At 42.2% G+C, this 14,343-nt stretch overlaps 2 protein-coding genes across 7 annotated transcripts in view; one reads left to right on the plus strand and one right to left on the minus strand.

Moving 5' to 3' along the window:
* The window catches only part of gdpd5b (glycerophosphodiester phosphodiesterase domain containing 5b), a 45,483-nt gene extending 38,504 nt beyond the window's left edge, over positions 1 to 6,979 (plus strand). Inside the window, exons 12-18 of one of the 6 annotated variants that reach the window (XR_004104160.2) lie at positions 622 to 779; positions 1,014 to 1,161; positions 2,755 to 2,837; positions 3,686 to 3,700; positions 4,994 to 5,106; positions 5,405 to 5,684; positions 5,884 to 6,951. Coding sequence is in view for 3 of the 6 variants with exons in the window: in XM_031294878.2 (XP_031150738.1) it covers positions 622 to 779; positions 1,014 to 1,161; positions 2,755 to 2,837; positions 3,686 to 3,700; positions 4,994 to 5,106; positions 5,884 to 5,969 (603 nt within the window). In the remaining 3 variants the exon portion in view is untranslated. Of the gene's footprint in view, positions 1 to 621; positions 780 to 1,013; positions 1,162 to 1,338; positions 1,395 to 2,754; positions 2,838 to 3,685; positions 3,701 to 4,993; positions 5,107 to 5,404; positions 5,685 to 5,883 lie in introns of those variants that run through there. The other 5 variants (XR_004104161.2, XM_031294878.2, XM_031294879.2 and 2 more) reach the window with 5 other exon arrangements.
* A 2,559-nt stretch (positions 6,980 to 9,538) lies between these two features.
* Positions 9,539 to 13,556, minus strand: hspa13 (heat shock protein 70 family, member 13). The gene is made up of 5 exons (XM_031294883.2): positions 13,366 to 13,556; positions 12,891 to 13,231; positions 12,067 to 12,280; positions 11,747 to 11,914; positions 9,539 to 10,322 (listed from the first exon to the last, which is right to left on the minus strand). The coding sequence occupies exons 1-5, from the start codon at positions 13,388 to 13,390 to the stop codon at positions 9,742 to 9,744; spliced, it is 1,329 nt and encodes a 442-aa protein (XP_031150743.1). The 5' UTR covers positions 13,391 to 13,556; the 3' UTR covers positions 9,539 to 9,741.
* Between the last annotated feature and the right edge of the window lie 787 nt (positions 13,557 to 14,343).

Consider the following 14,343-nt stretch of genomic DNA (forward strand, 5'->3'; position numbering starts at 1 on the left):
ACTTCATTCATGTTGATAACACAAAGTTTCAGTGTAAGAGGTGAATTATACTGGCCGTTCCCAACCTGGTGCGCGCCACTGTGACGTCAAAATGACGTAGATCTTGCTGGCGCGCCCAGATTTATAGCACGCGAGCCGAGGTCACGCACCACTCTTTTATTTTTTTTTTATTTTATTTTTTTTTTCAGTAGTGCGTGACAAAGGGGAAACAGGAAGCATGAACGAGCTCCTGGGCAACCGGATGCCAGGACTCTCAGAGTGACGGCAAGTCTCTCTTGTAAACTTACTGGGTTAAGAGGAGTTCCTTTATGGTGAATGAAAGGCTTGTTCCGACCGAGTAGGTCATCGAATCAAATCGAAGCATTGACGGCAATGCTGCTGCCAGTTCTGCCGTTGTTTATCTTTTTCTTCTTCTTCTAGTCCGTAGTAAGAGGAAAGTTGGTCGCCTTTCCTCATTAGCGCCACCTCTGTTCAGGAGAAGACTGCAACTAGTGTCGCAACCACCAGCACGGGTATAAATAGTTAGGGTGATTTCATGACGTCACATATGCGCGCGCCAGCTGGGCTGCGGTTACTGTAAAACATGCTTAACTGTAATCCTGTGCATTGTGCTGTGTGTAGGTGATGTGGACTCCAGATGAACACAGAGCTCAGGTAAGACAGCTGGCACCCGGTCTGATCCAGACCTCAGTGGAGAAACGGAGTCCTCAATTTCTCCATCAGTACGGCATCAGCAGGCTGCTGCTCAGATATAACCAGGCCAGCCCTCAGGAAATCAGGTAGGAACACACACATACGCACACACACACGCGCGCGCACACACACACACACACACACACACACACACACACACACACACACACACACACACACACACACACACACACACACACACACACACACACACACACACACACACACACACACACACACACACACAAACCAGATACTGTTGTCAGGTTGGCACCTTAACACATAGATTTATGGACGTGCCTGAATGTGTCCGCTTTCAGAAACTTCTCCCAGAGCAACATCAACCTCACACTTTACACCATCAATGAGCCCTGGCTGTACTCAGTGCTCTGGTGCAGTGGGGTGTCTTCAGTCTCCTCAGAGGCCTCGCATATCCTGAAAAAGGTGCCTTACCCCATCTGGCTCATGGTAAGGACCCTCGGCATACTGTTAGCTTTTTCTTCTTCTTTGCATGGAACTTCTGAGGTATCACTTTGCAATCAAGCACTGTCGTTTGCAAAATATCTTTTTGTTTTGTTCTTGCTCTCGCTTTGTGGATAAAGTTTGAGTTTCTGTGTGGCTTTCTTTGTTCCCTTTTCTGTTCAGCCATAGTCTCTCTATGTGCCCATTCTACCCCCCCCAGCCTGGAAAAGATCTGCTTGGTAACAGGTTTTTAAAAACAAATGTAATAACTTTCATAAACTGGCTATAGGTGGAATCGGTGTAGATGGTATTAGATGACACCCTGTCTCCTCTCTTTCAGCTGCATAGCCTCTGCATGACTAAAATATATTTAACAGTTGATTAGACAAGAAGGCCTAGCTTTAAACTGAACTCATCACATTTACCTCCTGCAATGAGCATGCTATCCTTTTTATTTATATCATCACTCATCCTAGGTCCCAGCATATTAGAAAGACGAGCATCATCACTGTAGTGTGTCCTGTAGTGCATGACTCATGCTTTTTTAGTTCAGTCGTCTCCTGAAACCTCTCAACATGGGTAGCTCCCACACTGTGCCTCTTTGGATTCATTTTACCCCCCTTACCTGTGCAGCGTGCCTGCCTGGTCTCCCCGGCTGGAGCACCATACGGGGAATCTGCATGACAACATGTGGACATGACCCCGGCCCCCTGCTGTGGTTCAGGGAGAGTTTAAGCTGCCGTGGCATTTGCAGTGCTGTCTGTTAGTGTCAGCCATGAATCTAAGGCCCCATTCTTACCAGGTATTAACATCGTCCTGAGTGATCCGATCACAGGTGGACAGCTCTAAGTACAGGTGTGAATACAGCTAGGATGCATTGAGGACACGTTGAGATGCAGTCATTCAGACCACATTTGGAGGTGGTCTGGGCCACATACTGTATGACCACATTCTTTTAGCAGTGTGGCCTAGGACCGCCTACTCAACTGTAAGCAGAACTCATTCAAAGTATTTCTCATGTCACGGAAACCACAGAGAGTGAATCATGTGTTTATCATACGGTCGGTGATGTCTGTTTTTTTTTCTGGTGCTGCCTGCACAATCCCCTGAATTTACACAAACTCACAAATAGTAGACATAATAGGCTATTACTACAGACATTCCTGTTCTTACGTCGCAACGTCTGCTGTTGCTTTTGAGAAGCCGGCGAACCTTAGTGGTCAAAGGAGCAGCTGTAAAATGATTAGATTTCCTATAAATTCTTCACAATAAAAATGATTGTTATTATTATTATGAAGTAGCCAAATCAGCAAAATGTTGGGTCTTCATCGGCAGTAACTTAACACGACTCCTATAAGCGAACATAAAACGGTAAAATAAAGCAGATACGGAAACTAAACTTTAAAGCACAGAGATTCAGTTAGAAGCTGCTCACGCAAGAGCTTGTATTATTTCTTTTTAAATTATTATTATTTGTGAAAAAACATGACGAAAAGAAAAAAGTGTGACATATATAGAAGATCAAAAGAATTGTATTGTTGACATATATTGCCACCCAGTGGCGGATTCTGCCATAAACTTGTGCACGTGTGTTTCCAGAGACCAGATGAATACTGCATGATGTGGGTGTGTGTGGACCTCATCTCCTTTGCTGTAGTCATAGGAATATTCATTTTCCAGAAGTAAGTACAGCCACTCCATGATATAACTGTAGTAAAGTCATTATAGTGAGTTCTTACGCAAGACTTAATGTTTCTCAATCTTGTCTGCTGGTGTATAAACACTGATCTTCTGTTTTTTGTGTGTGTCTCTCCTGTTGTGCTCTTTCACACATGCGGAGTACATACCACCGATTACTGCTGACTTAACAAGCACCCTTCACTGACATCTCTCATTCAGTGTGACACACTTTAACTCAGTAGACATCTCTCTGTCTGGAATGATCATTAAAAAATAACGGCTCATCCGTATTTTAGCTGTTCCCTTGTGTTTTGATCATTTTTTTGAAATGATTTTGCCAAATAATGACCTTCAAAGAAAAGGGTAGAAAGGACACAAAATGACATGTATGTGCTATATAATTTTTTACAAGCTGTTATGATGTATTGTTTGCTCTCCCCTTGCACCTCAGTGTTGTGAAGGAGAAGATGTACTTTATACGAGCCTCTAGAGTCTATTAGCAAAGATGTGTACACCTTTTCCACTCCTCCAGTGTTTCCTCTTTCTGTTGGAGCGAGTGGTTTCGTTTATTTCTGTGACAACTCCAGAGACAGATGGCCTGTCCTCCTGTCGTCTCTGGGATGGAGGGCAGTTATCTTTTTTTCTTTCTTTCTTTCTTTTTTACGGTCCGGCGCAGGTTTGCTCTGCTTAGCCGAGCTCTTCAGCAGCTTCTGCTGGCTTCTAAACTGACCTTTCTTGTCTCCCGCCTTCTTTTGTCCTTGTTTTGTCCTTCTGCCTCTTCCTCGTCCTCTCCTCTGCCTGATGTGCATGCTCTTCTCCTCCTCTGCTGCATTCTGGCATCTTCTCTCAGCTATCACATGATCAGGTAACTGGGTCACCTCTTCTGACCCAAAGTTTTCTCTCCTTTCACCGTCTTTCACTATCTTTATCCATCGTTCTTTATTGATGCAGTCTTCTGCCTTCTCTCTGTCTTTTTCCATTCTTTCTCTTTTTTTGTCGCTCTTTATTTTGACATCACATCTCATCAGATGTTTCGCTCCACCTTACCATTGTCCTTCTATAATATTTTTCTCTCTCACTTCTCTCTGTGTCACCGGAATCGTTGTACTGCACTGCTGCCACGTTCCTCTAGAGGGAGGAGCTCACGTCTTTGTCCCTGTGGGCTAAATAAAATGAATGCTTTCCACCCACGCAGCACAAAATACCCCCAGCATGAAGTCGCCAATGATATTTTAATTAATTACTCATCTTATTAAGCCAAAAGACTAAATGTCCAAAATGAAGCACGGATATGCATTCATCAAGGGAAGTGCCTCAGGATTGGCTTTTATTGATGCTGATGAACTAAGAGCTTGCCTGTTTGCATTTGTGTTTCTAAATGCCTCTGTGCATTAGTCCCAGTTCATTGGGACTAATGCTCTTCAGTTAAGTGACATTTTCATTAAAGCAAAGACGCAGTTTTCCCAAACAGGAAATGAATTCCTCTGCCTTGACACACAAAGCTAGGTCTAGGAGTGATCCGATGTGGAACTAACAAATGTTGATTAAATGAACACAGAATAAAGCAAATTGATCTGTATTTAATTATATTTGACTAATTTTATATTCAAACGGTATTTTCAATAGATGCAGGGTAAAAATAAAACCACTATTCTAATAGTTCTATCCAAAAAAAATACATAATTTATTTAGCATTACTGTTGTAACCATTAGTTTTATGAATGGGTAATGTGTCATTCAGTAATGCCTAACAGATTAGGCCATTAATAAAAACAAGTTTAGGGTTGCCAGGTTGTTTAAAAATCCCTTTTGATTGATTGGACCATTTGACCACTTACCTTCTGGAAAATCATTGTGTATTAACATCAACATGATTCAGCATGTATTAATGGGTTAGATTACATTGCATTTATAACTACATTCAAACAAACCGTAGCTGCAATCCAGGAATCGGTTTGCTCAAAGAAGAACTAATTCAACAGTAAAACAGAGTTAGGCATGTACACTAACTCCATAGCTCCTTCTAAAAATGTACATGTTATCCTCCTATGGACCAAAACTTGATACCCTGAACTGCATATTGCGAGCAGAGGCAGCAGTATTCAGTGATATCATTATTGTCTCAAGAGGATCTCTGACCTTACCTGTGACTCCGCAGGTATCGGATGAGCGGGATGCGCAGCTACAACCCTGAACAGATCATGCTGAGCGCCGCAGTCCGGAGGTCGAGCAGAGACCTCAACGTCATGAAGGAGAAACTTATCTTCTCTGGTAAGACCGTCGCACTGAGACGAGAGGGACGTGTACATGTGTGTCACTCCTGGATGTTTTGTAGCGTGTTGTCGGTTGGTTGGTTTGGGCCCCAGAACTCAGAAACGGATTCCTCTCTTTGCGCTTCACGTTTGATTAACAAAACATCTGTTAACTCAAAGATGAAGAATGAGCCATTTTGAGTTCCAGGTGCCCGGCTAGCATGTCTCTGCCTCCCAGCATGCATCTGTCCGAGTGTCTGTGAATGTCCTCGCTCCTCCTCTTCCTCTTCCTACTCTTCCTCTCCTCCCTGTTGAAGGTCCTCCCCAGTAGCGGCCTGTGTGACGCGCACCACCTCCTGTCCATGCTACCACCTCCTCCACCGGCAGTGACTTCTTCCTTTTATTCCATGCATCCGTTGCATCCTTCGTTACCTGCCACTTCTCTGCCTGCTATGCCCTTCTCCCCTTCATCCATCCATCCATCCCTTCATGCACCAAGCCTCCCCCACCACCCTCCTACTGGAGACACCTTAATGTATAGGGGGGCTTATAGACGCCCCAGTCTGTCTTGACAGCCTCTAGTGCTGGGGGTCAAAGGTAAGCCATCATCAGTGCCAGCTGTTTGAGGCTCTCCATTGTTTTCCCATTCATTTGTCTTTTCATTTTTCACTCAATATCTTTTTATTTTGTCATCTTTTGGACCAAAGCTGAGTGTTTTCGTGCAAACTGATGTGGTGTGAAAGTAATCATCATACAGTTCACTGACTTTTTTCCTTTATCCTTTGGCGCCTTCCAGAGGTGGGGAATGGAGTCGGCAGTGCTGAGGAGCTGTACACGGACAATGGCTACGACTACTACACCAATCAGGGCATTAGCCAATGATTGGGACTGAGCCTGAGTGAATCTGCTGTAGCGAGATGGAGACGACAGCGCTCTGTGTTCACATCATTCCTGTTCCAGTCTGTGTAATGTCTGATCTCCTCCTCTGTCCTAGTGAATAACTGACAGACTGCTGCATCAGATGGAGAAAAACAACCACCCAGTTGCTTTGTGTACATTCTGTAAATAGTTTTGTGTTTTGCTTTTCAGATATACTTATCACCCAGGACTGCACGCACTTTTTATTAATGGAATTTGCCAAATCTGTGGACTCCTCTCTCACATCTGAATACCCGAGAGGCCCCTCTGAGTTACCAAGGCCTGCTTCTTTTAAAGATGTTTCCAGATTCTTTATTTTAAGCTAATTTTCCAAAGCAGTTCCTTGTTTTTAACCACTCTTTAAATACTCTTCTCTTCTCACAGGTGAATTTCCTTTATAAAGGGGCTTTTTACAAGGCTTTATTGCAGCATGAGACTAAACGCTAACAGCTCATTATGCTCTTGCCTCCCGTCAGCACGCCATTGTGCTGCTGTTCTTAATAGTACTAACATTAATATTTATATTTAAAGAGAAAAACAAAAAACATGAACACGCCGTTTACACAATCCTGCCTTTTCCTCCAAGTGAAATATTCACGAGGTGTATGTAAGATAATTATTTCGATAAATGCTGAATCCCACCCCCAACCCCCCTGCCCTACTTTTGACCAGTGTATGTAACCATAATGATCATGTTGACTGATATGTGAGCTGTGCTCCCAGAGCACCAGAAGAACAGGTGAAAATGGTTTGGGGATGAAGAGTTTGAAGAGTCTGTTCATGTGAATGGACTTTTTTTTTTTTTTAAATGATGTGAACGGTGTATTGTGTGTATTCTGGCTGGGTATATTTTTTTACCCCGTGTGCAGTGCTATGTTGAGTGTGTTATTGTACATAAAAGGTAAACCAGTGTGTGAGATGCTCCAGCCAACTAAGCATTACATTTGAACAACATGACTGATGAATAATAATTACAATAGCAATAGCCTGGTCAAGATGGAAGTCATTTCACTTCCTACACAGCCTCTGAATTGCAGTTACCTCTGTGGTATTTTAGTGTTGACAGACAACATGCATGTACATGTTGGTTGCTGGTGTAAAACTGACTGCTGTAAGGTAAATGAAGTGGGTGCTAAATGTGAAAATAAAGCTCTAAGCTAATTGAAGGGACGCTACAGGTAACACAGGGTCAATAAACTTTGACAGATTGCCTTTTGTGTTTTCTTTTTGTATTACTGTGCCTCAGAAATAAACATTTAAAAAAAAAAAATCTTTTGAGTTTTCTAGTTCATTTGTTGAGTTTTTGCTTAAGGTTTATATGGATTCCCTCTTCTTGTCTCAGGACTGACTTACGTATGGCGTATTAGGGCCATATAATCAGCATCTGAAAGATCTTAACACAACATGTGATGAGCTTTGTATGTTGCCCAGAAATATGAGACTTAAAATAAACAAGACAGTGAAGAAGTTGAGAAATTGAATTTTAATTGGCTAAATGCAGGTTGTAAACATTTAACTTCTTTGTCAATTTTTAGGTGACTAGACCGACAGTGAGTACAATATGTCATATAAAAATAGATCATAGTCATTGTTTTTCTCCTGGTAAATGATTAGTACAGTATCAAAGGCAAACATAGCCTCAAATTAGCTTCATCTTTAGTTAAGGCTCTCTTATATCACAATCTCAGTTCCAACATGAGAAATACAACATTTAAAAAGAAAAATTAGAAAAAATAAATACACCTACTCATGAAAGACTTGGCAAAAATAAGTTGCAATTTAAAAAAAAAAAAAGGAAAGTTGGTAACGAGTTCTTTAGAAAAATGGTTATATTGGACCATCTGAACAGAAATGGAAATCATCTCTCATCCTAAATGTAACATAATACATTTTCTATCAAATACGCAAGGCACAGTAAGCAATGTTTTAGTCCTTCTGTGGGACTACCAGTATTGACCTTCTCTACCTACAGCAGCAAAAGGAGGCTGTTGTTCTTACCTCTGATATGCAGCACAAATATTACATAAGTGTGTTAAGTCACTGCCACTTAAAGCACTATTGCACAAAAAAAAGGTAAAGTTGGCCAACAAGTGGGCGTCCTCAAAGTGCAGCACTGAGCATGACTGCTCTTAACTCTTAAATAATGCAGTCTGTATTTCATTCAAAGGGAGGGATGGTGCTAATGATTTAAGATTTAACAGTACTGTGTGAATGTGAATGTTAAGGCTTTCTCCAACATGCATTTCATCTATTAGCTGTGGACTCCGCATCTCACCAGAGCACCTTTTTTTATGAGATGAGTAGTCAATATTGCAGTGAATTAGTTTGAATAGAATTGTATATAAATGCATGTTTATACAAAGGTCTCCCTCTGTCCCAATGACTTCCAGCGGACATAACATCCTCTTTGGGACACCATGCAGGGCCTCTGACGGAACCACTAGCTTGCAGCGGTTCACCTCTAAACTTCAATTCAAACAATATAGCAGCTTTCTGAACAGGCCCAAGCACACTGTGTGTCATCCTTTGTTTCGGAGCATTTTACTGTTGTGTGGACTTTTTGTCTTGTACCAGAAACTACATGGATGTGCACATCGTCTTTTTTGACACACACACACACACACACACACACACACACACACACACACACACACACACACACACACACACACACACACACACACACACACACACACACAATAAATAAATAGCTGAAGATGTACTGGCTAGTCTGTAAGTCCTTTAAAAGGTTGTTCCCTGAATAGAACACCATTAACCCTTGTGTTGTCTTCCATTCGACCACGTACTTGTCGTCCTGTAAATCAACACTTTTTCTGACGTTTTTGTCTCTTTTATCAACACCTTTGTCTCTTTTTTCAATGTTTTTGGCTCTTTTTTTTTTTACGTTTTAACGCTTCTTTCACTACTATTTATAAACCCCACTAACACCAACTTATTACCAGCTTTATACTCATTTTTGGAATTCATGGTCAGTACACCTCATTTATAGGAAATTATACCTAATTCTTGAGTTTAAAAAGCAGAAATTATGAATTATTTAGACTCATTAAATGAAGGATAATTACAGAAGGGTACATGTCAATGTTCAGTCTGATTTTGAAAAAAAAATTCTTTTCAAATGCTATTTGTTTCTATAAAAACACCCAAAAGTCAATGAAAGACTTCCTATCTTTTGTTGTACTTGCGAAGCGCGATGTATGGAATCATCCAAATTAGGTAGGTAAAAAGAAACCCATATTTCTGATATAGACATTTTGAAAAACGGGTCAAATTTGACCCGAAGGCAACACAAGGGTTAAAAGTATCTACCATTAATAAGCATCATCAGTGAAGCTTAATGGATCAGTAGATACACATTTCCTCAGTATTTGTTTGTTATTTCTGCTGAAGCTTTGTGCGCAACAAAAGCAGCTGTCACTTTAAAAATGCAAACAGGACTGTCCACTTCTGCAGCTGTTATCAGTCTATCTGTCAAAGAGGAATGTTTTCAAAACGCAATCAAATATTTTTTCTGCCACCGCTGCCTATCACAAACAAGAGAACTTGAAAAACCTGAGCATCTTGCATTTCTTCCTTCAGGTGTCTTTTGTTGGCAATTTTTTTTTTTTTTTTTTTTACTTCAGCAGATTGTAAATGTTGCACATAAGAGAAGCATGAAACGGTTAGGAGGTTTTTGAGGCATCTCTTTTATCTTAATAAATAACCTTGATAAAGATTAGCTGAAGTTTGTCTTGCGCAAGTGCCTGTTGGGGATTTCTATAGCGCTCACTTGTAAAGGCCAGGAGCCGCCCATGATGCCGGCCTGAATGGCCACACCTGTGACCACAGCCAGGTCAGGGTCTACTGATGTGTTGGGCTCCTTCCCAAAGTACTCCCTGATCAGCATCCTGATCCTCGGGATCCTGGTAGACCCTCCGACCAGAACAATCTCATCCACGTCCTCTTTCTCAAGGTGGCCCTCAGATAACACCGTCTCAACGGGAGCAAGGATCTTCTGGAAAAGGTCCTTGTTGATCTCCTCGAACAGCTCGCGAGTGATCACAGCCTGGAAGAGAACCGGCGCAGGAGCCGAGCCTTCTGGTGACACGGAGCTGCCGTGGGCGTGAAGGTGCAGGGGCACCCTGATGGTGATGCTGGGTTGGAGGGTGAGGTTGAGCTTGGCGGCTTCCACGGCCTGTCGGAGACGGTGGATGTCCTCTTTGTGAGTGGGTGGGATGCCAAACTCCTGTTGGGCTCGCTCTATGGTGTACTGGAGCAACCTCTGGCTAAAGTCTTGACCTCCCAGCTTGTTGTTCCCTGCCGAAAAACACAGTCCGCTTAAGATTAGGCTACAGTTCCCTCCGGCAATAATGGCTCTTATTTGGGCAAATGCTGCTTTGCAAAGTTTCAGACTAAAGATGCTAAAATTGAAGCAGATTATTGTCTGAACAGATATTGGAAAGTTTCCATATTTTTTTCAACTGTTGAGAGCACAGAATAAAATGATATTTTAAGCCTTTAAAAAAGGTGCAATATGTAATATATTTACTGTATTTAATCCAAAAATGACCCCAATGCGTCATCAGATATTAAGGAAACATGCTAAATTGAAATACTATCTTTTCTGACAACAATGCTAATGCCAGTATTTTCTCTTTTGAATTTCCGTTCCGTGACAGAATGCCTGTTTGTGTTTTGGCCTGTGTGTTGTTATCAACTGCCCAGTTTGACAGCCAGGCTGGGTTGCCAGATATACCTGTAAAAACGTAAACCCAGCGTGCTACAACTGTAACGTTAGGACAGCCATGAAAGCAGCAAACAAACAAACAGCATCAACAGAGATAGATTCTACCCGACCTAAAAAAAAGGCATGTTTCTAATAGTTGCATGACCAGAGACGTAATAAAACCCTGGGTAAATATTGGAGATGTATTTGAAAGATGGAGACAGCTAAGAGCCCAAAAGGACGCAGAGTTGGCTAATTTCCTCCTGAACAGGTAAGCATTAGCTTCAGGCTAATTTATCACGGCTACAAGGGACGGGCATTTTATGTCATTTCAACTTGTGTACTCACATTGAATTATATAGCTAGTGTACCCGAGTTGGTTATTCGCAGAAACAATTGAGACACAGCCAGTAAAGTGATCCCGACTGGTCCTGGCTAACGACGCCATGCTAACATTACCGGAGGACCAGGCAAGCGGGCCACGGCTGTTTACAACGTGTAGCCTGTTCAGTGGCCATAGCCGACAACGGTGAGTTATTTTAAGCCAAGAGAGGGAGGCTGTAAATCGGGAGGACCGTGAGTTTGCGCTGTTTTTAGCGGTTGTTGCCGTAATTTTAAGCCGAGAAAGTGCGTCTGTCAGTCGGGTACAGAGCTCCTCATGAGCACAGGCTTTTATGACTGTCAATATAGCCAGCAGCTAACGTTAGCTACTCCGCTGCGCTGTGAAGTAATGTCTGGCTATGTGAGACTAGCGTCTAGCAACATTGTTGTGGATGCTGCGGTCTCAGCCTGGCAACCTCTGTGAACTTTGAGTCTGGGGAGGAGGGGGCGGGGGAGATAACTCTCTCCAGTATTTGAATTTGGGCTGCAGTAACTATTTTAAACACTAGCTGTCAGTATTACATATTGCACCTTTAACTGGGACATGAACTGTGCAACAAAAAGGTGAAGCTCCTTTTTCAGACAACAGTGGGCTCATCTCACCTCCTAGCACTGAAGTGGGTAAACACATTACCTGCCATGGCTCTGGTGAGGAACATGCCTCCCTGTTTGTTGAGCAGAGAAACATCCAGGGTTCCTCCCCCAAGGTCCACCACCAGCACATTAAACACATCCACCTTGTGCAGGCCGTAGGCCATGGCTGCTGCTGTGGGCTCATTGATCACACGCAGGATCTCCAGGCCTGCAAGACAAAGAAAAGATTGTACCCTATATGCCAGTTATATTACTAATGCAGTATGTGTAGCTTGTATATGTAATGCTTTGGGGGAAGGAAGAAACTCAAATGACCTACTAGGACATCCAACATCAGATTAAAATATTTAGAGAACTGACCAGCGAGGTTGGCGGCCCTGATAGTGTAGTTCCTCTGTCTCTCGTCAAACTCTGCAGGCACCGAGATGACAGCTTTCTGGATGGGCATGTCAAGGTGTCGCTCTGCCATCTTCTTCATCTTCAGCAGCAGCCTGGAGCCGATGAACTCGGGGCTTACAGCGAAGGTGTGGTTGGTGGAGATCAGAAACTCTGCACTTCCATTGTTATTGATCACCTGGAAGAGGTGCAAAGAAACAGTGTAAGTAAGGATGGAGAGATTACAAAACTGAGAGCAGACCACAGGCAATGAACATGAGGTTAGGTGATATCATCGTGATTTGGTTGAAATTTTCAATTCAAGTAGAGCTAAATTGAGTAAATCAATGAGTCGATTTTGATAATCATTTTTCAACATTTTATGGTTGCAGCTTATCAAATGGGGAGATTTGTGATGTTTAACTTCATTGTGAATTGAATATCTATGGGCTTAGGGCTGTTGGTCAATTTGGGCTCTTGGAAACTGCGGCAAACATCTTTCACTGTTTTCGAAATTCTACAGACTAAATGACTAAGACATTAATTGAGAAAGACAAACTACAGATTACTGTGGATCAAGCCTATGGTTTCATATAGTTTTTACCCTAACTATAAGAATGCTTTTATTCTGTGTATATCTGATTGCATTTAATAAAGGCTGATGAGTCTAAATGATGTAGCACATGAACCTGTCTGCTAAAGTGACTCCAGGAAACATAAATGATGCACCACAGAAATCACTCAATCTGCAATAACATGTAAAGTAGTTCATAGTCAGCTAACGTCAAACCAATCCCATCACGACCCACCTTAAACGGGTACCGAGCACTCTCCTGCTCCAGGACCTCCGGCTCAAATATCTTCCCGATGAACCTCTTGGCATCGTAGATGGTGTTTTGAGGGTTGCTGTCGGCCAGGTCCACGGCTTCATGTCCAGCCAGCACCGCAGTGGTGGTGAATGAGACGGCGCTGGGGATGCTCTTCCTACCCTCTTCATCTGCTATCACTTCCACCTCCCCGCTGCCCGGATGGAAGACGCCGACCGAGCAAAAGGTGGTGCCCAGATCCAGGCCGATCACTTTCGGTTTCGGGGGCGGCAAGTACTGCTGGCCCAGATAGCCAGCTAGGAACAGGGCCAGGATCACCGAACCTGTGACACGGTGACAACATGCTTATTACAGATGGACCAAACCAGTTAGCTCATGTGTTAGCATCCATTCCAGTCACCGATAATTACCAGAACATATCATTCATGAATATCATTCATGATGTCATTCAACTTACCAATCATAGACATTTCTCCGGACATCGTCGCACAATTGCGAAGTCACCCACAGGTTAAAATTCACAAAACGTCCGTCAGAAGCTGAAATGATGTCCGGCTTTGACAACTGACTAGCTAGTACCATATGGACTAGTACCAACAAAATACACGTCAACATTGCATGGCTCCTTGTGGATGCTGGGTAATGTAGTATACGGCACACGGTTACCGCACATCGAGCGTAGAACTACACTTCCCATCAACGCTAGCGACATGCAACGTAACACGAAAGTTTCGTGACGTATCCGTGCTCTCAGCCAACCAGGCAGAGCCAGGGCAGTTGACGTTGATTTAAAAAAAAATGAAAAGAAAATATTAAAAATTAACCCTTGTGTCGTCCTCCGGGGTCAAAATTAACACTCTTTTAGACACTGTTATTACGTTTATGTTGCTTTTCCGCCACCTTATGCTTGCTTTTTTTTACGTTTTTGTCGCTTATTTCAACGTTTTTGCCACTTTTTCCATTAACACCAGTATATTCACCACTAGACCTATTTATTTGCACTACTTTTACACTTATTTTTTGGAATTCATGGTCAATAAACCTCATTTATATGAAATTTTCTAATTTTTGTTTAAGAAAAAAGCAGAAATTATGAAGTATTTTGACTAATGGTTAAGATCAGAGGAATGAAGGTAATGGATAATCACAGATCTGTCAAAATTTAGTTAGGATAATGCTATAAAATTTAATACAACACCCAAAATTCTATGAAAATAAGAGATCTGATCCTTCATTTCCTTTGTGAAGAGCGTCTATTGGAACCATCCATGTTGTTATTTTGGGGCATTTTGGTTGAAAGAAACCCACATTTATTAAATTTGACCCAAGGACAACATGAGGGTTAAAGAAAAAATACAAAACATTTAATACATGAAATCAGACTTAAAGTAGAAAACTTTCAATTTAAAAAAAAAAAAGATTTTAACTAACGTTT

This window comes from Sander lucioperca, chromosome 5 (assembly GCF_008315115.2).
Source record: "Sander lucioperca isolate FBNREF2018 chromosome 5, SLUC_FBN_1.2, whole genome shotgun sequence".
NCBI lineage: Eukaryota > Metazoa > Chordata > Actinopteri > Perciformes > Percidae > Sander > Sander lucioperca.